The 22,024-nt window shown below is 44.0% G+C and overlaps 1 protein-coding gene and 1 non-coding gene across 6 annotated transcripts in view; one reads left to right on the plus strand and one right to left on the minus strand.

Annotated features, from left to right (window-relative positions):
* Positions 1–15,291: 15,291 nt before the first annotated feature.
* AEBP2 (AE binding protein 2) overlaps positions 15,292–22,024 on the plus strand; it is a 78,515-nt gene continuing 71,782 nt past the window's right edge. For 2 of the 5 annotated variants that reach the window (XM_032253807.1, XM_032253804.1), the window contains exon 1: positions 15,292–16,165. In XM_032253807.1, the coding sequence (XP_032109698.1) occupies positions 15,498–16,165 (668 nt within the window). In that variant the 5' untranslated portion in view covers positions 15,292–15,497. Of the gene's footprint in view, positions 16,166–16,375; positions 16,523–22,024 lie in introns of those variants that run through there. The other 3 variants (XM_032253805.1, XM_032253808.1, XM_032253809.1) reach the window with 2 other exon arrangements.
* LOC116533898 lies at positions 19,732–19,838 on the minus strand. The gene has a single exon (XR_004261504.1). It is a non-coding gene; the product is annotated as a U6 spliceosomal RNA (small nuclear RNA).

The following is a 22,024-nucleotide window of genomic DNA, read 5'->3' on the forward strand; positions in this document are numbered from 1 at the left end:
GCATCAGGAGGGTGTTCCAGGAACTCACACAGTAGAATTTACCTGCAGTACAAATATCTTTCAGTATTTTAAAAACCGGTATATCAAGGATGGGTGTGGTGGCTCACGCCTGTAATCCCAGCACTTTGGGAGGCTGAGGCAGGTGGGTCACAGGAGTTCGAGACTAGCCTGACCAACATGGTGAAACCCCATCTCTACTAAAAACACAAAAATTTGGCTCGCATCTGTGGTCCCAGCTAATCAGGAGACTGAGGCGGAGAATCGCTTGAACCCAGGAGGCGGAGGTTTCAGTGTGCCGAGATCGTGCCACTGTACTCTCCAGCCTGTGTGATAGAGTGAGACTCTGAAAAAAAAATTTAAAAAAAGAAACAGGCCGGGCGCGGTGGCTCAAGCCTGTAATCCCAGCACTTTGGGAGGCCGAGGTGGGTGGATCACGAGATCAAGAGATGGAGACCATCCTGGTCAATATGGTGAAACCCCGTCTCTACTAAAAATACAAAAAATTAGCTGGGCATGTGGTGCGTGCCTGTAATCCCAGCTACTCAGGAGGCTGAGGCAGGAGAATTGCCTGAAGCCAGGAGGCGGAGGTTGCGGTGAGCCAAGATCGCGCCATTGCACTCCAGCCTGGGTAACATGAGTGAAACTGCGTCTCAAAAAAAAAAAAAAAAAAGAAACTTTATAAAACCAGTATGTCATATTTGGGAGATCTGGGCAACCATACTTCCTGCTATGTTGTTATATTGCCTTTGTTATAATTTCCTTTAAAATACCTACTTATAAACACCGTAATGTACTTGTGTGTAAATTAACTTTAATCTATCCTCAAAGGGAGGTTAGTTATTATTAGACTTATCCTATTAGAAATTCACACCCTGGGGCTGGTTGGTTATAGTTTGAAGTGCCCTAATCAGAAATCCATTCTTCCCAGGTGGCCACTTAGGCATTTCAAGGATTTTTATTAAAATTTATTCCGGAAGTTTCAGTAATTAGCATAAGGGATGTTAGAAATATATTTTCTTTTTTTTTTCTTCTTCTTCTTTTTTTTTTTGTTTTTTTGAGACAGTTTCACTCTTGTTGCCCAGGCTGGAGTGCAATGGTGCAATATTGGCTCACTGCAATCTCCACCTACCATGTTCAAGCAATTCTCCTGCCTCAGCCTCCTGAGTAGCTGAAATTATAGGCACGCGCCACTGCGCTTGGCTAATTTTTGTAGAAATAGCCATTCATAAAATGTGTGGTGTGTTCCAGACATATGGCAGGCAGAGTAGAAATTTTTTCTTTCCATTTTTTTGAAATGGAGTCTCACTGTGTCACCAAGGCTGGAGTGCAGTGGGGAGATCTTGACTCACTGCAACCTCTGCCTCCCGGGTTCAAGCAGTTCTCCTGCCTCAGCCTCCTGAGTAGCTGGGATTACAGGCATGCGCCACCATGCCCAGCAAATTTTTGTATTTTTAGTAGAGATGGGTTTCACCATGTTGACCAGAATGGTCTTGATCTCCTGATCTCACAATCTGCCCGCCTTGGCCTCCTAAAGTGCTGGGATTACAGGCGTGAGCCACCGTGCCTGGCCTAAGATGCCATTTTTTTTAAAAAAGGACCCTAGCCAGGTGCAATGGCTCACACCTATAATTCCATCACTTTGAGAGGTCGAGGTGGGCGGATCCCTTGAGGTCAGGAGTTTGAGACCAGCCTGGCCAACATGGTGAAAGCTGTCTCTACTAAAAATACAAGAATTAGCCAGGTGTGGCTGTGTGGACCTGTAGTCCCAGCTACTTAGGAGACTAAGGTGGGAGAATGGCTTGAACCCAGGAGGTAAATGTTGCAGTTAGGCAAGATTGAGCCACTGCACTCCAACCTGGGCAACAGAGCAAGACTCGGTCTCAAAAGAAAAAAAAAGACCCTGACATATAGTAGGCTTAAGATAGAGGTTTATTTCTCTCTGCCGTGTAATAGTCTAGCCACTAAACCAGCATGCAGCTTTGCACCACAAGTCACTCAGGGACCCACCTTCCTTCCATATTGTTGCTTCACCATCTCCACATGTTGAAGGTGGGTCAGTGACACAGTCCTGTTCCAGCACATGGGAAAGGAAATCAAACCAGCATTACACAGGAAAGGACCATATACAGAGATTACTGTTAACAAATTCTTCTACTGTCAGTACCTCTATAACATCATGCTAGCTGGCATTTTGAATGTAAAAGTGTGTTTTGTATTGGTGAAGCTAGTGATTTGTTAAAATAGCATGATGAATATTAGAAATAGTGGAATTAGGCTAGGCATGGTGGCTCACACCTATAATCCCAGTGCTTTGGGAGGCTGAGCCAGGTGGATCAAATAGGTGAATTAGGCTAGGTGCAGTGGCTTATGCTGTAATCCCAGCACTTTGGGACAGCAAGCCCGGTGGATCACCTGAGGTCAGGAGTTTGAGAGTTTGAGACCAGCCTGGCCAGCATGGTGAAACCCCATCTCTACTAAAAATACAAAATTATCCAGGTGTGATGGCACACCCCTGTAGTCCCAGCTACTTGGGAGGCTGAGATAGGACAAGTGCTTGAACCCTGGAGGTGTAGGCTGCAGTGAGTCAAGATCCTGCCACTGCATTCCAGCCTGGGTGAGACAGAGCGAGGCTCCAGCTCCAAAAAAAAAAAAAAAAAAAAAAGTGGAATTAAAGTTATTGAAGGTATAAGGATTGCCTACAATAGAAGACTTTCCTTATGTTTTCATGAATAGCAAATTTTGTTATCTGATACCTTAGGATGCTTTCTGATGCTTGATTCCTAAACTGTCCTATGGTGGGATTTATGTTATTCTTTTTGAGATAGGGTCTTGCTCTGTTGCCCAGGCTGGAGGACAGTGGCACCATCATGGCTCACTGCAATCTTTGCCTCCTGGCTGAATCACTCCTCCCATCTCAGCCTGCTGAGTAGCTGGGACTACAGACGTGCACCACCACACCTGGCTAATTTTTCTATTTTTTTGTAGAAATGGCATTTTGCCATGTTGCCCAGACTGGTCTCAAACTCTTGAGCTCAAGTGTCACCCATCTCAGCCTCCCAAAGTCCTAGGATTACAGGCATTAGCCAGCGCACCTGGCCCTGTGTTGGGATTTCTAATTCTATGCTGGTGACTAGAGGGCACACATTCTGCTCCTGAAATGTGTTTGTATATGTCTTGAGTGCATCTATCTTTCAACAACACCTAAAGGGACAGATGGAGACAGCTGAAAATCCACTGACTTTACAGAATCAGTTATATTCACAATCCTTTGGTAACTACTGTTTCTACCTAAAAAATTTCAATACTTAGATTAACTAAATAAGCTTAGGTTAATTAACTGGGTGTAAGAGAGCATAAAAGGGTCTGGGAAATGTCTCCAGCTGAGCTGCCATGTACTGAAGAAAAGTGTGATGGTTGATTTTATGTGTCAACCTTGATTGGGCTAAGGAGTGCCCAGATAGCTGGTTAAACATTATTTCTGGCCTGGTGCCATGGCTCATGCCTGTAATCCTAGCACTTTGGGAGATGGAGGAGGAAGGATCACCTGAGGTCAGGAGTTTGAGACTAACCTGGCCAACATGGTGAAACCTCATCTCTACTAAAAATACAAAAATTAGCTGGCCATGATGTGCACCTGTAATCCCAGTTACTTGGGAGGCTGAGGCAGGAGAATCGCTTGAATCCAAGAGGCGGAGTTTGCAGTGAGCCAAGATCTCACCACTGCACTCCAGCCTGGGTAACAGAGTGAGACTGCGTCTCAAACACAAACAAAAAAAATTATTCTGAGATTGTCTATGAGGATGTTTCCAGAAGAGATTACTGTTGGAATCAAAAGTTGAGTAAAGAAGATCTACACTCATAAACGTGGGCAAGCATTAGCCAATTGATTGAGGATTCAATAGAACAAAAAAGGCAGAGGAAGGGCCTGGCGCAGTGGCTCAGGCCTTTAATCCCAGCACTTTGGGAGGTCAAGGCAGGTAGATCACAAGGTCAAGAGATACAGAAAATCTTGGCCAACATGGTGAAACCCTGTCTCTACCAAACATACAAAAATTAGCTGGGCGTGGTGGTGCGTGCCTGTAGTCCCAGCTACTTGGGAAACTAAGGCAGGAGAATCGCTTGAATCTGGGAGGCGAAGTTTGCAGTGAGCTGAGATCACACCACTGCACTCCAGCCTGGCAACAGAGTGAAAGGCAGAGGAAGGCCGGGCATGGTGGTTCATGCCTCTAATCCCCTTGGGAGGCTGAGACGAGTAGATCGCATGAGGTCAGGAGTTTGAGATCATCATCCTGGCAAACATGGTGAAGCCCCGTCTCTACTAAAAGTACAAAAATTAGCTGGGTGTGTTGGCACATGTGCCTGTCGTCCCAGCTACTCAGGAAGCTGAGGCAGGAGAATCATTTGAACCTGGGAGACAGAGGTTGAGGTGAGCCGAGATTGCTTTACTGTGCACCAGTTTGGGTGAGAATGAGACTCTGTCTCAAAAAAAAAGGAAAATGCAGAGGAAGGGTGAACTCTCTGTTCTTGAGGAGGGACATGCATCTTCCTCTATGTTTGAAACCTCTGGCTTAGACTCTGGGACTGGTACCAGTGACCCCATCCAATTCTCAGCCTTTGAACTTGGTCTGAATTACATAACCAGCTTTCCTGGTTCTCCAGCTTGTAGACAGTAGGTTGTTGGACTTCTATAAGTGAATTTCCATAATAAGTGACATCTCCTATTGACCCTGTTTCTCTGAAAATCCCTAATACAAGGAGGCAAAAAAACCATACATACATATGTAGTCTTTATTATTTTTTAGGACACCTAAGAGTCTATCATAGTAGAAAGCTTTGGCTTTTATAGTGAAGGAAACAATTGGCAAGGACAGAGACGAATTTATAGTTGAGAGGGTGGGAAGGATAAGAAATTGAAGGATTTTCCTTTTTTTTTTTTTTTTTTTTTTTAGAAAGAAGCGCCTCCCGTCAGGTGACAGGCTGGAGTTCAGTGGCACAATCTCAGCTCACTGCAGCCTCCGCCTCCTGGGTTCAATCAATTCTCCTGCCTCAGCCTGCCAAGTAGCTGGGACTACAGGCACACGACACCACGCCCAGTTAATTTTTGCATTTTTAGTAGAGACGGGGTTTCACCATGTTGGCCAGGATGGTCTCAATCTCTTGACCTCATGATCCACCCGCCTTGGCCTCCCAAAGTGTTGGGATTACAGGCGTGAGCCACCGCACCCGGCTTTTTTTTTTTTTTTTTTTTTGAGATGAAGTTTTTCTCTTGTTTCCCAGGCTAGAGTGCAATGGCATCATCTCCTGTAATCCCAGCACTTTGGGAGGCTGAGGCTGGTGGATTGCTTGAGCTCAGCAGTTCGAGACCAGGCTGAGCAACATGGCAAAACCCTGTCTCCACAAAAAAATACAAAAATTAGCTGGGATGGTGGCATGTGCCTGTAGTCCCTGCTACTTGGGAGAATGAGGCAGGAGGATCACCTGAGTCCTGGGAGATCGAGGCTGCGGTGAGCCGAGTTTGCACCACTGCACTCCAGCCTGAGGGAAAAAACAAGACCCTGTCTCAAAAACATAAAAAAAGTAAAAGAGGTAAACTAGATAGAAGATTTCTTTCTCCCTTACAAAATGTCCACGGAATTTCAGTCCACAGAGGTAGATAGCATTGCAAAATGAGGTCATCTAGAGATCTAGGTTTCTTCTTTTGTGGCTCTGTCGTTCTCTAAAGTGGTCATGGTTATGCACGGCTGAGGCTGAACCTTACCACCATGTCTGTGTCACGGCCCATGACCAGGAAAGAGATAGGAATCAGATACATGTGGAGGTCGAGAAGAGGAAGGAGGAATAGCAGGATTAGCAGGTTCTGCAAAAGCAGAAACAAAATAACTCAAGAAAATTTACTTTATGGCCAAGCGAGGTGGCTCATGCCTATAATCCCAGCACTTTGGGAGGCTGAGGTGGGTGGATAACCTGAGGTCAGGAGTTTGAGGCCAGGCTGGCCAATATGGTGAAACCCTGTCTCTACTAAAAATACAAAAAGTTAGCTGGGCGTGGTGGTGCACACCTGTAGTTCCAGCTACTAGGGAGGATGAGGCAGGAGAATCACTTGAACCTGGGAGACGGAGGTTGTAGTAAACCGAGATCGCACCACTGCACTCCACCCTAGGCTACAAGAGTGAAACTCTATCTCAAAAAAAAAAAAAAAAAAAAATTACTTAAATTATTTAGGCAGGGCCTGGCGGCTCATGCCTGTAATTCCAGCACTTTGGGAGGCCAAAATGGGAGGATTGCTTGAGACCCAGTGTTCAAGCCCAGCCTGGGCAACATGATGAAACCCCATCTTTACAAAATATTTTTAAAAATTAGCCAAGTGTGGTGGTGCATTCCTGTAGTTACAGCTATTCAGGAGGCTGAGGCGGGAGGAGGGATTGAGCCCCAGAGGCTGAGGTTGCAGTGAGCCACTGCACTCCAATCCGGGAAATAGAGCTAGACCCTGTCTCAAATATATATATATTTAATGATTTACCAAGATGTAGACACGGCAAAGTAGATATACAGGCAGTTAAAGAAATAAGGAAGAAAGAGAAGAAGGAGGAAAAATAGGGGTATGACTAAAGCTAGAAAGCAAAGTAGCTGCCATACATAATTAAAAGAAGGGCTGGTTGCTTTATTTTGGCTTAAGGCCGAGTTAATTTATCCAGACTGCTGATAGACTTTTTATTTTATATTTCACTTATTAAATATTAAGTTTATGGCCAGGCAAGGTGGCTCACACCTGTAATCCCAGCACTTTGGGAGGCTGAGGTGGACAGATCACCTGAGGGGGAGTTTGAGACCAGCCTGGCTAACATGGAGAAACCCCTTATCTAGTAAAAATAGAAAATTAGCTGAGCGTGGTGGTGCACGCCTGTAATTCTAGCTACTCGGAGGCAGGAGGATCGCTTGAACTCGTGAGGCGGAGGTTGTGGTGAGCAGAGATCATGCCATTGCACTCCAGCCTGGGCAGCAAGAGCAAAACTCCGTCTCAAAAAAAAAAAAAAATTAAGTTTAGGTTTTTCTTCCCTACCTTCCCAGAATTTGATGGATAAAGTACTAAATGGTATTGTGACTTGTATGTTACAATAAATAATCTGTCAATTTTAATTTTTTTAATAATCGAGAGAGTTTTGAAATTAAATAAAGTTTTTTGGCAGGTCATATAAAATACATGAAAAGACAAAAAATGTGGTGGCTATGCTAGTCACCTTTCACATTTTGCCTATCTTTCCAACTGCAGTTTATAGAAAAGCATTTTACTAAATTCAAAGTGAGAACTACTAATACCACACCTGCATATGACCTCCATATTATGGATGGGTGTCAGCCAAAGCAGCTGAGTTTCAAAATGGTTATACTGATAGACTTTAACTCGAAAACTATAATCATTATTTGGTCATGTTTTGGTTGGATTACAATCTACAGAATGGGACAGCTTGCATCAGATTTCTAGTTCTTTCCAGCTTTAAGATCCTATCATTTCCATCACTCTGTAAGACGTTATCTCTTTTTATGCATACTTTCTTTAAAATCCAAGTCACTCAGAGAATGAGGTCATTATGCTGCTATTGATCTTGCTCACCATGGCAGTATCAACACACAGAACTTAAAGGAGCCTAAAATAAAAGTGCAAAATGTAACACAGCTGCCAATTTTAGAGAATTTTTCAGAAGTATCTCATTTGTAGTATAGCAGGAACCTTAGCTTGAGTCTCAGCTGGGTCTGTTGCTGGGCTCAAGCATGTCTGGGCATGTCTGGCAAACTGGCAAGGCAGGACTACAAGAAACCTGCTGCCTTGGGGGCTGAAGCTGCTTCCTGGAACAGAACTCATTTTAGTGGAAAAGAGATTAGAAAAGCTTTACAAGAAAGACATAGTCATTGGATGGAGAGGAATAAATGCAGCGTGGGGTAGCTGTTACTCAAATCTGTCACCAATCTAGGCCCATGAAAAAGCATGTCTGGATCCCTACGAGAAACAGAGCTCTGAGTAAAAACATAAAGAGCTGTTTCACTGAAAACCATATGACATTAGGCATGAGCAGTCTGCTTCGGGGTTCCCCTAACACCACGATCGCCATTTCTTCTTCTTATACTATGACTTTGGCGGTTTGGTTTGTATCCCAATTTTGGCTGGGTGTGGTGCCTCATGCTTGTAATCCCAGCACTTTGTTAAACCAAGGTGGGTGGATTGCTTGAGCTCAGAGTTAGAAACCAGCCTGGGCAATGAGGGAAAATCCCATCTCTACAAAAAATACAAAAATTAGCTGGGCATGATGGCATGTGCCTGTAGTCCCAGCTACTCAGGGGGCTGATGTTGGAGGATGGCTTGAATCTGGAAGGTTGAGTCTACAGTGAGCTGTGATCGTGTCACTGCACTCCAGACTGGGCAACAGAGCAAGACCTTGTCTCAAAAAAAAAAAAAAACCATAAAAAACAAAGTAAACACACACACACACACACACACACACCCACCCACCCACCCACCCACCCACCCACCCCCTGGTAGGTGTCTGCAGTACCTAGAACAGCAGAGTCAGGGAAGTTCCTAGGTGAAGAGGATTTCAGTTAGTGAGAGACCCTTTCCCCAGTAGGCTGGAGGTGTCCTGACTACCTTAGTAGGCTTGGTAGGTAGAAGAACCAATGACATTCAGATTATTCTTGCTAATTTCACCCCACTAGTGCTGTGGTTGATGAGTGTGAATATGACTCCTAATCAAATAGCTCTTATGCAATGGTGTATTACTGGGCAACTTAAATTATGTATAGCATCGCACACTCTCCAGGCTGAAAAAAAAGAACTGTAGTACAGTGATTCTCAATTTGTGAAAGACCAGTATTTAAAAAAAAAAATTTTTCTGGACCAGGTACAGTGGCTCGTGCCTATATTCTCAGCACTTTGGGAGGCCAAGGCAGGCAGATCATATGAGGTCAGTAGTTCAAGACCATCCTGGCCAACATGGTAAAACCCTGCTTCTACTAAAAATACAAGAAAAGGAGCCAGACATGGTGACACACACCTGTACTCCCAGCTACTCGGGAGACTGAGGCAGGACAATCGCTTGAACCTAGGAGGTAGAGGTTGCAGTGAGCCAAGATGTCACCACTTTACTCTAGCCTGGGTGACGAAGTGAAACCCTGTATGAAAAAAAAAATCGGGTAGACCGTTATTTTCGTAAAATACAGTAAAAATGAAGTACCAGAGTAATAAAATAACTGATGACATAGAAAGTATAAACTCTAGATTTTTTATTAGATTAGTAATTTTATATGACATAAAAGTACTCTGTCAAGTTGTTATAAAAGTTTATGAAAACTACTTTTAGTACTTATTTAGCCACAGACTGGAAATGCATAGTTTGTGAATGGATACTGAGCTGGGGAATGACTTTGATAAGAAACTCTGTCACACAGAGGTTCTGCCTCTAGTTCAACACTTCAGTTATTTAAATTTTGAGAGTGAAATAATGACACCCTGTCACTGTGGTTATGGAGGAGAGTAGCCTTGTTCTAAGGAGAGGCATGTGGAGCAGTGATGTCTGCAACTAAACCAGGAGGAAGACACGGAAACTCCAGTGACAGGAAACACAATTTTCTCCAAAATGTCAATTTCGAAATAGTTCATTTCGTCTTCAAGTATAAATACCACAGCTAAAATATTCATTTGTGGCTTTGATAACTTGCCTTTTCCATGTGTCTAATCTCCTTTCACTTTTCACTCTTTTTTTCCTTAATAAATCCTTGGCTGGAACTTTTCCCACTTTTCAACCTATCTCCCATACATTAGGTTCTATAGCTGTACAATGTAATCTAATCCTATCATACCTTTATTAAAATATCACAGTACATACCTGTCAAAACATATATATATAATATATATTATATATATAAAATATATAATATATATTATATAATATATATATATATTTTTTTTTGAGACAGGATCTCACTCTGTCATCCAGGCTGGAGTGCAGTGGTGCTCCTGGCCTACTGCCAGTCTAGACCTCTGTAGGCTCAGGTGATCCTTCCACCTCAGCCTCCCAAGTAGCTGGGGCTACAGGTGTGTGTACCATCATGACTGGCTAACTTTTTTTTTTTTTGAGATGGAGTCATGCTCTGTCACCCAGGCTAGAATGCAGTGGCACAATCTCAGCTCACTACAACCTCTGCCTCCTGGGCTCAAGTGATTCTCTTGCCTCAGCCTCCCGAGTAGCTAGGACTACAGGTACGTGCCACCATGCTCAGCTAATTTTTGTATTTTTAGTAGAGACAGGGTTTCACCATGTTGGCCAGGATGGTCTTGATCTCTTGACCCTGTGATCCACCCGCTTTGGCCTCCCAAAGTGCTGGAATTACAGGCATGAGCCACTGTGCCTCGTCCCCAACATCAACTTTTTATTCATGACTTACTGCAATCTAATTTTTAACTATGTTTAGCTTTCTTGCCATTATTTTTTATGGTTTATTTACCTTGTCATGGATAAATATTGATGCTTTTCCGCGTATTGCTTCTCAGTTTGAGTTCCTCAACATGGAATTCTGTTCACTCTTTAAAATTCAGCTCGGGCCGGGCGCGGTGGCTCACGCCTGTAATCCCAGCACTTTGGGAGGCCGAGGCGGGTGGATCACGAGGTCAAGAGATCGAGACCATCCTGGTCAACATGGTGAAACCCCGTCTCTACTAAAACTACAAAAAATCAGCTGGGCATGGTGGCGCATACCTGTAATCCCAGCTACTCAGGAGGCTGAGGCAGGAGAATTGCCTGAACCCAGGAGGCGGAGGTTGCGGTGAGCCGAGATTGCGCCATTGCACTCCAGCCTGGGTAACAAGAGCGAAACTCCGTCTCAAAAAAAAAAAAAAAAAAAAAAAAAAAAATTCAGCTCGAATTAATGAAACCAGATATAGTTATTATATGTCTTACTATGCACTTTGTTGAAATCCTGCATTTCTCATGAAGTTTTCCTTGATTAACTCAGACAAATGTGAACCCTAATCTCCAGCGCTTAACTCAGTGTCTGGCACACGCCCTTGTTGGAGCTCAGAAAATGATACCCCAAAGTATGGCGCTTTGGCATGCTGAGTACTTTAGTCAATGGGGGTTTGAACCAGAGCGACTCCATTTTGAATATGGGCTAGGTAAAATAAGGCTGAAACCTTCTAGGCTGCATTCCCAGGAGGATAAGCATTCTAAGTCAGGATGAGATAGGAGGTCAGCACAAGATATATGTCACAGAGACCTTGCTGGTAAAAGGATGTGGTAAAGAAGTAGACCAGGCAGGCCATGGTGGCTCATACCTGTAACCCCATCACTTTGGGAGGCCGAGGAAAGTGGATCACCTGAGGTTAGGAGTTCAAGACCAGCCTGGCCAACATGGTAAAACCTCATCTCTACTAAAAATACAAAAATTAGCTGGGCATGGTGGCGTGTGCCTGTAATCCCAGCTAATCCAGAGGCTGAGGCAGGAGAATTGCTTGAACTGGGGAGGTGGAAGTTGCAGTGAGCCAAGATTGCACCACTGCACTCCAGCTTGGGCTACAGAGCGAGATCCCTCAAAAAAAAGTGACCTCTGGTTGTTGTCACTGCTCATTATATACTAATTATAATATATTAGCATGCCAAGAGACACTCCCACCAGTGCCGCAACAGTTTACAAATGCTAGGGCTACGTTAGGAAGTTACCCAATGGTCTAAAAAAAGGAGAAACCTGGCCAGGTGGATCACGAGGTCAGGAGTTCAAGACCAGCCTGGCCAACATGGTGAAATCCTGTCTCCACTAAAAATACAAAAATCTGCTGGGCATGGTGATGCGTGCCTGTAATCCCAGCCTCCGGAGGCTGAGGCAGAAGAATTGCTTGAACTGGGACCCAAGAGGTGGAGGTTGCAGTGAGCCGAGATCGTGCTACTCTACTCTAGCCTGGTGACAGAGCAAGACTCCGTCTCAAAAAAAAAAAAAAAAAAAAAAAGGAGAAACTCTCAGTTCCGGGAACTGCCCACCCATTTCCTGAAAAACTCTGGGAACTGACCACCCTTTTCCTGGAAAACTCACGAATAATCTACCCCTTATTTAGCATGTAATCAGGAGATGACTATAAAAGTGGTCAGCCAGCAGCCATAGACTGCTCTATGGAGTAGCCATTCTTTTATTCCTTTACTTTCTTGGTAAACTTGCTTTCACTTTACTCTATGGACTTACCCCAAATTCTTTCTTGTGTGAGGTTCAAGAACCTTCTTTTGGGGTTGGGATCGGGCCCCTTTCTGGTAACACTTAGTGTTTTTTTTTCCTTTTTTTTTTTTTTTTGAGACAAGGTCTCACTCTTGCCCAAACTAGAGTGCAATGGCTGATTGCTTGTGGTTCACTGCAGCCTCAATCTCCTGTCTCAAGCTGTTTTTCCACCTCAGCCTCCCAAGTGGCTAGGACTATAGATGCACACCACCACACCTGGCTGATTAAAAAAAAAATCTTTTGTAGGGATGAGGTTTCATCACATCGCCCAGGCTGGTCTTGAACTCCTGGACTCAAGTGATCGCCCTGCTTCAGTTTCCCAAAGTGCTATGATTACAGGAGTGAGCCACTGTACCTTGCCCCCATGCTGAGTACTTTGAACTAAAGGAGATTGGAAAGCCTGAGAAGCAAAGTCTCTGACTAAACTTCTCCTGTCCTGCTGTGTCCCATCCCTCTTCCTCACCCTAAGCTAGTCAAAGAAACTAGAACTCCTCTTCCCCCAAGCAAGTCATGAAACCAAGAAAGATCACTCTCCCCCTTCTCCTTTGAAGACTCTTATTCCAAATGTCTGCTCTATACCTGGGTAGAAGGAATGCTACGCAGAGACGTCAAGAAGAATCTGAACAGACAGGCCTTGCTGGGGTTCCACACTCAGTCTATTAGTACTAGTTCATTCTCTTTTTGTGCAATCACATTTCTACATGGATGTCCACTCTTCATTGAATCTAAGCATACCAATGGACAGCTTTCCCTGAGTATTTATTTCTGAAGGCTCCTGTGTCACATAAGACTTAGATTACATTTATTATGACTTTCTTTTGTTAACCTGACTTTTGTTGTAGAAGTGTTGGCCATGACCCTTATGATGGGTGAGGAAAGGTATGGAGTACAGTGGTGTGATCATGGTTCACTGCAGCCTTGACCTCCCGGGCTCAAGTGATCCACTTTAGCCTCCCGAGTAGCTGGGACTACAGGTGTGCTGTAGGGGCAGGGTCTCGCTGCTGATCTCAAACTCCTGGGCTCAAGTGATCCTCCCACTTCGCTGGGATAACAGGTGTGAGCCACTCTGCTGGACTTGTGATAGTTTTTAATTTAAAATACAGTTTACAGTGTATTTCATTATTTAATCCGTTCCTTATCTCTAAGATTGCCTTCGAGGTTTAAAATGTTTGAGGTTAATAACTTATATTGTACATGCCTCTGAAGGTATCTGTAAATAATAAAGTCCCATGTTATTTTTATTTTTGCATTCCCTTGAGGTAACATTTTATATAACAGCTGTCCAAAGGCCTAAAGCAGAGGATGTAATACTGGGTACTAATGGTGTATGAAGGCTTTCTCAAATGGGAAGTGACCATGGAGGCTTTGTTTTCGGGCAGGCAGTTCTATCCTCATTTCCCTTGAGTAGAAGCATCCTTAAAATTGACCTGCCTGAAAGTGTGTTGTTGGGTCAGGGTGTAATGTGGGCTCTTTTCCAGTCTCCTTTATTCCAATGACATCTTCCCTATTTTACAAAAGAAAGATGGATGCAACAAACCACCATGGAATGTGTATACCATGGAATTCTGCACAATCTGCACATGTACCCCAGAATTTATAATTAAAAAAATAAATGCATACTTCTTCCTCATGCTAAGTCTTAGTAAGGTGCAATACCCAGGTATGCAAAAACCCCCAGGACACCAAAGAAAGGGACAATTGGCTGGTGAATGAGAATGAGTTACACCTTCTTTCACAAGTCAGGTGGTTTTCAGTTACTTGCTTTCAACAAGTAGAATGAGAACCTAATCAGAGTTGTCAGCTGATAGATCATTAAAGGTATTTTTTCTTTGTTAGATCTTTATGCGATTTTTGGGCATATAATTTGAAAAGCATTCAAAGAATTGAGTGGCATTACTATAACACAACTCCATTCATTCTCATCTGCTTTTTTATGTGAACAAGTTTTCTTAGCACTTATATCCATGGAATTGGAAACTTGGAATAGAACTGATGCTGAACTGTTTCTCAGAAAAATCCATCCATTGAAGGTCATAACGTATATTAGAAAAAAAGTCCACCCAAGTTCATTTCTGCAAGATACATTGACAATAAAATTTTGCTTTTGTGTTTAGTACTTACTTACCAATATTTGAAATAGATGTGATCAGTTGAAATAGGCGCTTTATGATCACGGAAAATGTAAAAAACAACTCACATACTTCAATTTATGCACACATTTTTATTACAAGGAAATGTGTTAAGATGATCAAAATGCAGTTCAAATATAAAATATATTATTAGGATAAAATTCTAGAGGGGATATGGAACGTCAATATGAGTTCCAGAATACAATATTTGGAAATTTTCCAAGTATAAAAGAGACTATTGTTAAAAAATTGATACTATTGGGTATTAAATCTCTACAATATTTAGAATCCATTGGCTATACAGTATTTAAAAAATGCGACAGTTGAAATATTTCTAATAAGCCGGAAGAAATGTAGCTGTCATTCTAAACTGTGTAAGAACATACACAGATTTACAAAATTGTTTTAGAAAGCTCTTGAACTAAAAAGTTTGAGGACCTTGAACCAAGATGTTTGCTCTGAGTTGAGGGTGTCAACATCCCCACGGGTATTCAAGCATAGGGTGAATTAAGACCTGCCGCCCTATGTTGCACATATAAATTCAGTACCTTGCACCATAGTGTTTATTTTTGCCCATTTTTTAAACACCTCTCTTCGTAGACTGTAGGCTCCTTCCATTCCTGGCTCAGCGCCTGTACAGTGGGGACAATCCCCAAACACCCCCGGAATGAATGAGTTCATCGTGAGACCTCGGAACGCTATTAAAATCCCCGGCCAGCGTTGGAGTTTTCGTTCCGCGTGTTCCTGGGCTTCGAAGCCCGGCAGGGCGTGGGAAGGCCCCGAGGAAACGCTGAGCACTCGCCGGTGCCGGAGCCCCGGCAGGGGCCAGCGCCGAGCGGGGGCGCGGGCGCAGAACTCGCGGTCGGGGGCGGTGCCGCCTCGTGCCGCCGCGCAGGCGCGCAGTCGTCTCCGCGTGAGTGCGCGTAGTCGCGCGCCTGTCCCCGCGCGGGCTCCGTAGCGCGTGTACAGGCTGACGCAGCTCGGGGGCCCTCCTCCTGCTCTGCAGCGGCTTGGCGGAGTTTTGGGCGTTTGGGAGGGGGCGAGGGAGCGAGAGTCGAAAGAGGGAGGCGGCGGCGACGGGGAGGAGGAGGAGGAGGAGGAGGAGCAGGCGCCGCCATGGCCGCCGCTATCACCGACATGGCCGACCTGGAGGAGCTCTCCCGCCTGAGCCCTCTGCCCCCCGGCAGCCCTGGTTCGGCGGCTCGGGACCGGGCTGAGCCCCCCGAGGAGGAGGAGGAAGAGGAGGAGGAGGAAGAGGAGGCGGAGGCCGAGGCGGTGGCGGCGCTGCTGCTGAACGGCGGCAGCGGTGGGGGCGGCGGAGGCGGCGGCGGAGTTGGGGGCGGCGAGGCGGAGACGATGTCGGAGCCGAGCCCCGAGAGCGCCAGCCAGGCCGGGGAGGACGAGGACGACGAGGAGGACGACGAGGAGGAGGAGGATGAGAGCAGCAGCAGCGGCGGGGGTGAGGAGGAGAGTAGCGCCGAGAGCCTGGTGGGCAGCAGCGGCGGGAGTAGCAGCGACGAGACCCGCTCGCTGAGCCCCGGCGCCGCCAGCAGCAGCAGCGGGGATGGGGACGGCAAGGAGGGCCTGGAGGAGCCCAAGGGACCACGGGGCAGCCAGGGCGGCGGCGGGGGCGGCAGCAGTAGCAGCAGCGTCGTCTCCAGCGGCGGCGACGAGGGCTACGGGACCGGGGGAGGCGGAAGCAGCGCGACCTCCGGGGGCCGGCGAGGCAGCTTGGAGATGTCGTCGGATGGGGAACCCCTGAGCCGCATGGACTCGGAGGACAGGTCAGTGCTCTGCAGCGTTTCCCCTTCCCTTCCTCCTCTTGAACTCCCGGGCCCCTTCGAGGGGGACCAAGGGGACTTTTTGCCGTGATCCCCCCTGCTCCCCGAATCCTCGGCCCCTCCCCCAGGCTCTCAACTCGGAAATCTTTCGCCGCCGCCGCCGCGCCCCTCTCGCAGCGGATCGCGGCTTCCAACTCTCAAACCATTCCCCCCAACTCTCCTTTCCCCGCCCTCTTTCCCCTCGGCGCTGCGCTCCTCACGGATCTCTGGACGGCTCTAACTCGGAAACAGTCCCCAAACGGGCCCAGATCCTCTGGCGGAGCAGAAGAGGGCCTTGATGTACGCACGTCGGTACTCAAGGTTAGCTTCATCCAACCGTGTTCGGAAACACTTGTCAGAACTATAATTGACAAGTGTTTCCAATATGGCTGGTCTCGCCTGGATTTAACAGAACTTCCTTGTCCAGAGAGGAGACCCCAGCTATCACTTTTCTCTACTTAAACAAAAAAGGACTATTCTTTTATATTAAATCATTGCCTCCCAAATCCGTCATTTGTAGTCAGTCATGTGGTCTCTAACGTGATTTTAACAATCTTTTCTATTTGTTTTGCGAGCATATCTGGGAGAAAGTTTTAAACACGTATAAATTGTTGTGATAGTGAATTGATGGTCTTTTAAGATAACTTTGCGGAATCAGAAAGTTGGAATCGTAACAAAGTAGTCTTGAAGGTATAGCGTAGTTTGCGGCTTTATAGTAAAGCTTAAACGTTTGAGTCATGATTTTAAATGATAATGTTTAAAGCCATGCATTGGAGAGGTCTCCGAAGGAATAAGGAATTGTTTTTCTTACTAAAGCTTGTTAGAAGTAAGTGGAGAGTGACAAAAATGAGCAGTTTTTTTAAGAACATTTAAAAAGTGTGACAGTATATGTTTAAATTGTCGTATCATTACTTTTGATCACTTTGGGCTGGCTGGGTTTTAATGTACTTCTTAAAAAACAAGACTCGCATCATGCATATTATGCCACTTCTAAAATGTATTAGCATTTATTTTGACCATCTGCTTATGTTTTGACCATCAGATTTTTTTTTTTATACATGGTCCCTGGAAAAGCATAGCAATGGAAATTTTAGTGGTATATAGTGATTTTTATTTAAGAGTTTAATGTTGTGAAGTTCTAGGAATTCTAATTAATTGATTAAAAATGAACACTTTAGTTATGCTACAAGTAATAAAGAGTCCTGTATAATTTGACAATCCTAGCATTAGATTCTGTTTGACATTAACGTCTAGTTAAGAAAATGTCTTGGAGTAAAGTAGACTGTACAAACTTCAGAAAAATTGTGTTGAGGCCGGGCGCGGTGGCTCATGCCTGTAATCTTTGGGAGGCTGAGGTGGGCGGATCACCCGAGGTCGGGAGTTCAAGACCAGCCTGACCAAAGTAGAGAAACCTGTATCTACTAAAAATACAAGGTTAGCCAGGCGTGGTGGTACGTGCCTGTAATGAATGCCAGCTACTCGGGAGGCTGAGGCAGGAGAATCTCTTGAACCGGGACCTGGGAGGCAGACGTTGCAGTGAGCCGAAATCACGGCACTGCACTCCAGCCTGGGGACGGAGAGAGACTCCATCTCAAAACAAAACAAAACAAAACAAAAAAAGAAAAACAATTGTGCTGAACTGTGTAGGCATGGGTAGGAGGGAGAATGTCTTCAAGAAAATTAAAAATTAATGTAAACTCCACTGTGAAGCATGTGCTGTTTTCCACCTCTAATACCATTACATATCTGAAAGTTGACGTTAGTTTATACAATCAGTATCTACCACATTTTTCATGTACTCAAGTATACATATGTGCTTGCCTAGCATTGTGCAGTTTAAATGTCTTCCATTTCATTCTCACAACTATGGCGCAAGATAGGTATTATTTTGACTTCGGTTTAATGGATGAGGAAGGAAGTTGAGTATCTTACTCAGGACAGCACATACAGCATGGAAATGGTGGAGCTGGATCTGAGCAAAGTTTCTCAAGTCCTCTGTTATTTCCACTTAATAATTCACCTTTGTGGAGGCCTGGCTTGGTGGCTCACGTATGTAACCCTAGCACTTTGGGAGGCTGAGGTGGGCAGAGATCATCTGACGTTGGGAGTTCGAGACCAGCCTGGCCAACACAGTGAAACTCTGTCTACATTAAATTACAAAAATTACCTGGGAGTGGTGGCATGTGCCTGTGGGCCTGGAGCTGTTTGAACCCAGGGAGGCGGAGGTTGCAGTGAGAAGAGATGGTGCCACTGCCCTCCTGCCTGGGTGACAGAGTGAGACTCAAAAAAAAAAAAAAAAAGCCCCAAAACAAGAGATATATGTCAGAGTTTTGTTTTTAGTTGGTATCTATTTACTACGTTACTTTAGGAGACAAAGGAATTATTGGTTAAGTAAATTTCAGGAAGTAGAGTTTTGGCTTCATTTGACAGATATTTGCTTGAATATGTAATTTTTACATCTTATTTCAGAAGAATAAATAAATTACAGGTCTCACATATCCAACTAAAGTTAAAACTTGATAACCAAGCAAACTTGGTTTTCTTAATGCTTAAACATTAGAGACTACAAAATACTGTTTTAATGTCATCATTTCAGGGTGATAGATTTGTCACTGTATGAAGTCTTACCAGTGAAACTGGCTTGTTAATCTTAGTTCTGAAACATCTCCTTTTTGCCTTTGAGATTTTTCCACCAGTTATTTTGAATTTGGAAAGGATTCTTAGTTCCCATAAACTACTGTAGATTACATCAAACTATGTGGATTTTATATATTTCATGGTAAGAGAACTTCATTTTTGTAACTAATGGAAGGAGAATCTTTTTTTTTTTTTTTTTTTTTTTTTTTTGTAGACGGAGTCTTACTCTGTTGCCCAGGCTAGAGTGCAGTGGTGTGATCTCGGCTCACTGCAACCTCTGCCTCCCGGGTTCAAGCCTCATCCTCCCAAGTAGCTTGAATTACAGGCGGCTGCCACCACACCCAGCTCATTTTTTTTTGGTATTTTTAGTAGAGACATGGTTTCACCATGTTGACCAGGCTGGTCTCAAATTCTTGACCTCAAATGATTTGCCTGCCTCAGCCTTCCAAAGTGCTGGGATTACAGGCTTGAGCCACCACACCCAACCTCATGCCAGGTACTCTTCTAAATGCTAGGGATACAGCAGAGTATAAACAAAGCCCTTACCTCATCAGTGACAGAGACAATCACTGCACAAATGAGTTGATAAAGCGAGTAATGTCTATTATGAAGTGCTATGCCCAAAAGTACTCTATCAATTAGGTAGATGTATGGCAAGAATCTGCAAATGAGTTTTGCAGAAATTTGCGTAAGGATATTGTAGACCAAAGTATTTTATTACAGCATCTACATTTTAATCAATTTTCTGTGTCTGTGGTGGGCCTAAAAGCCTTCATATACAACCTTTCATTTTAAATTGTTAATATGTACATGCAGAGAGTTATCTTTTAAAGAAAGACAGTGGTTTTTTTTAGAAGATAACTAGCTGCATGTACATATTAACAGCAATTAGAAAAGAAATGGAATGCTTCCTAAATTTGCATGTCATCCTTGTGCAGGAGTCATGCTAATCTTCTCTGTATTGCTCTAACTTTATCATATATAATGCTGAAGCAAGCACAGTAGTTTTCTGCGGTAAAAAGTTTTGAAATGACTTTTCCAGTAATGGGAATGTGTTGCAGTGGTCTAACCCATGATGAATTTATTTTTGTGATGAATAGTTTGCATTTGTGAACATAATATATTGGTTTTAAAAACTAAGACCCATTGTGCCCCATTTAGTGATAAGAAATGATGTTATCTTCTCAGATACTTAGTTTTTAAAGAGCAACCTAAAGAGATTATTGGATTATTTTCTGTAAATTTTGACATGGTACCTTCAAATTAAAACTGGAGCCAGCTGTGGTTGCTCATACCTGTCATCCCTGTACTTTGGAAGGCCAGGATGGGAAGATCCCTTGAGCCTGGGATTTCAAGACCAGCCAGGACGATGTAGTGAGATCTCATCTCTACAAAAAGTGAAAAAATTAGCCAGACGTGGTGGCACATGCCTAAATTTCTAGCTACTTCAAAGGCCAAGGCAGGAGGGTCATTTGGGCCCAGGAGTTTGAGGCTGCGGTGAGCTATGATCTGTCACTGTACTCAAACCTGGGTGACAGTTGGAGCGTATTGTATAGTCAGTGACTTAAGGTTCTGCGGGAAGGGAGACAGATTTTAGGCTTGGGTAAATGATGATGAGAGAATACTAGAAAGTCTGAGACATACAGGCAAGAATGAACCTAGCATGTTCAGGAAACTTCCTTCCTAGATCTAAGGATGCACACTGGACTTGGGAGTTAAGATTTAATGGCTCAAGTGAGGCCTTTCATACCAACACAAGTATGTACATCTCTCAGTATAGGTTTGTGAATCAAGTTGTTTTCTTTCTCTTCACTTTCTGTCTGTATAACTCCTAGTTCACATTGAAGTCTTACCTTGAACAGGCTGGTTCCTTGTTAGACATATTGCCAGCATTCTGAGTTCTTTATTGCCTTCCCCACAATATGGGTAATTGTTTACTGTTTATCTCTGCTGCTGGATTGTGTGCTCCCTGAGAAGAAAACCCATGCCTGTATTGATTGGACTTTATCTGTAGCACCTGGCTGCATAAATGTCGTTTATTTCTGAATATGTTTTCTTGAGGATTTAATTTGAACAATAGCTTGCATTGTTTTTCTCGTCACACCCATCACTAGAATAACCAAAGGAACATTGAGTAGTGAAAGAGCATGGAGGTAATCTCAAAAGTTGCTTTCTTATCTGTAAAATAGGAGCAGTGTTAGGATTAAGTGAGATGACACACAAATGCGTTATGTATTTACTTCATAGAGTCATTCATATTCCCATTTCTCATGAAGAGGAGATGTAGTGGAAAGAATATTCCAGCTGAGGATAAGTGATCAGTATTGTAGTGTTGGCTTTATTTTCGTCAGGAAATGTGGCAAATCATTCATTTCTGTGAAGCTCAGATTGATTCTTTTTCTTAAAAATGAGGGTTTTTGACAAAACAGTATAAAAAACTTTGGAGCTCAGATGCGAGGATACTGCTGTAGACTTGGCAAGTGCTTTAAATGTAGTTAAACAAATAGATAATATATTCTGTTCTTTAGACAAACCCAGAATATTGCCACGTGTGGCTTTGTTATTTTCAGGATCTCAAGGATATTTTAGGTAGGTTCTCCTGAGTTTAAAAATGACCATATTTCTTTTTTAAAAATTAGTTTTTTTTTGAAAATAGAGATGAGGTCTCGCTATGTTGCCTAGACCGGCTTTGAACTCTTGCACTCACGTGATTCTCTTCTTGGCCTCCCAAAGTGCTGGGATTGCAGGCATGAGCCACTGTGCCTGGCCAGAAGTCATTATATTTCTGTTTCATATTTATGGTGTGGTATTGAAATATCCGTTTGTGTTTATTTTCTGTAGGCTGTAACATTTTTAAAAGTAAAGATCAAGCCAGGCATGTTGGCTCACACCTGTAATCCTAGCACTTTGGGAGACCAAGGCGGGTGGATCACTTGAGGTCAGGTCCAGACCAGCCTGGCCAGTATGATGAAACCCTGTCTCTACTGAAAGTACAAAAATTGGGAACATGCCTGTAATCTCAGCTACTTGGGAGGCTAAGACAGGAGAATAGCTTGAACCCGGGAGGTGGAGGTTGCAGTGACCCAAGATTGTGCCATTGTACTCCAGCCGGGCCAACAGAGCAAAACTCCATCTTACAAAAAAAGTAAAGATTGGGTCTCATTTATACTTGCAGAACTTACCTTC

This window comes from Sapajus apella, unplaced genomic scaffold (assembly GCF_009761245.1).
Source record: "Sapajus apella isolate SASKATOON/1434 unplaced genomic scaffold, GSC_monkey_1.0 scaffold84, whole genome shotgun sequence".
NCBI lineage: Eukaryota > Metazoa > Chordata > Mammalia > Primates > Cebidae > Sapajus > Sapajus apella.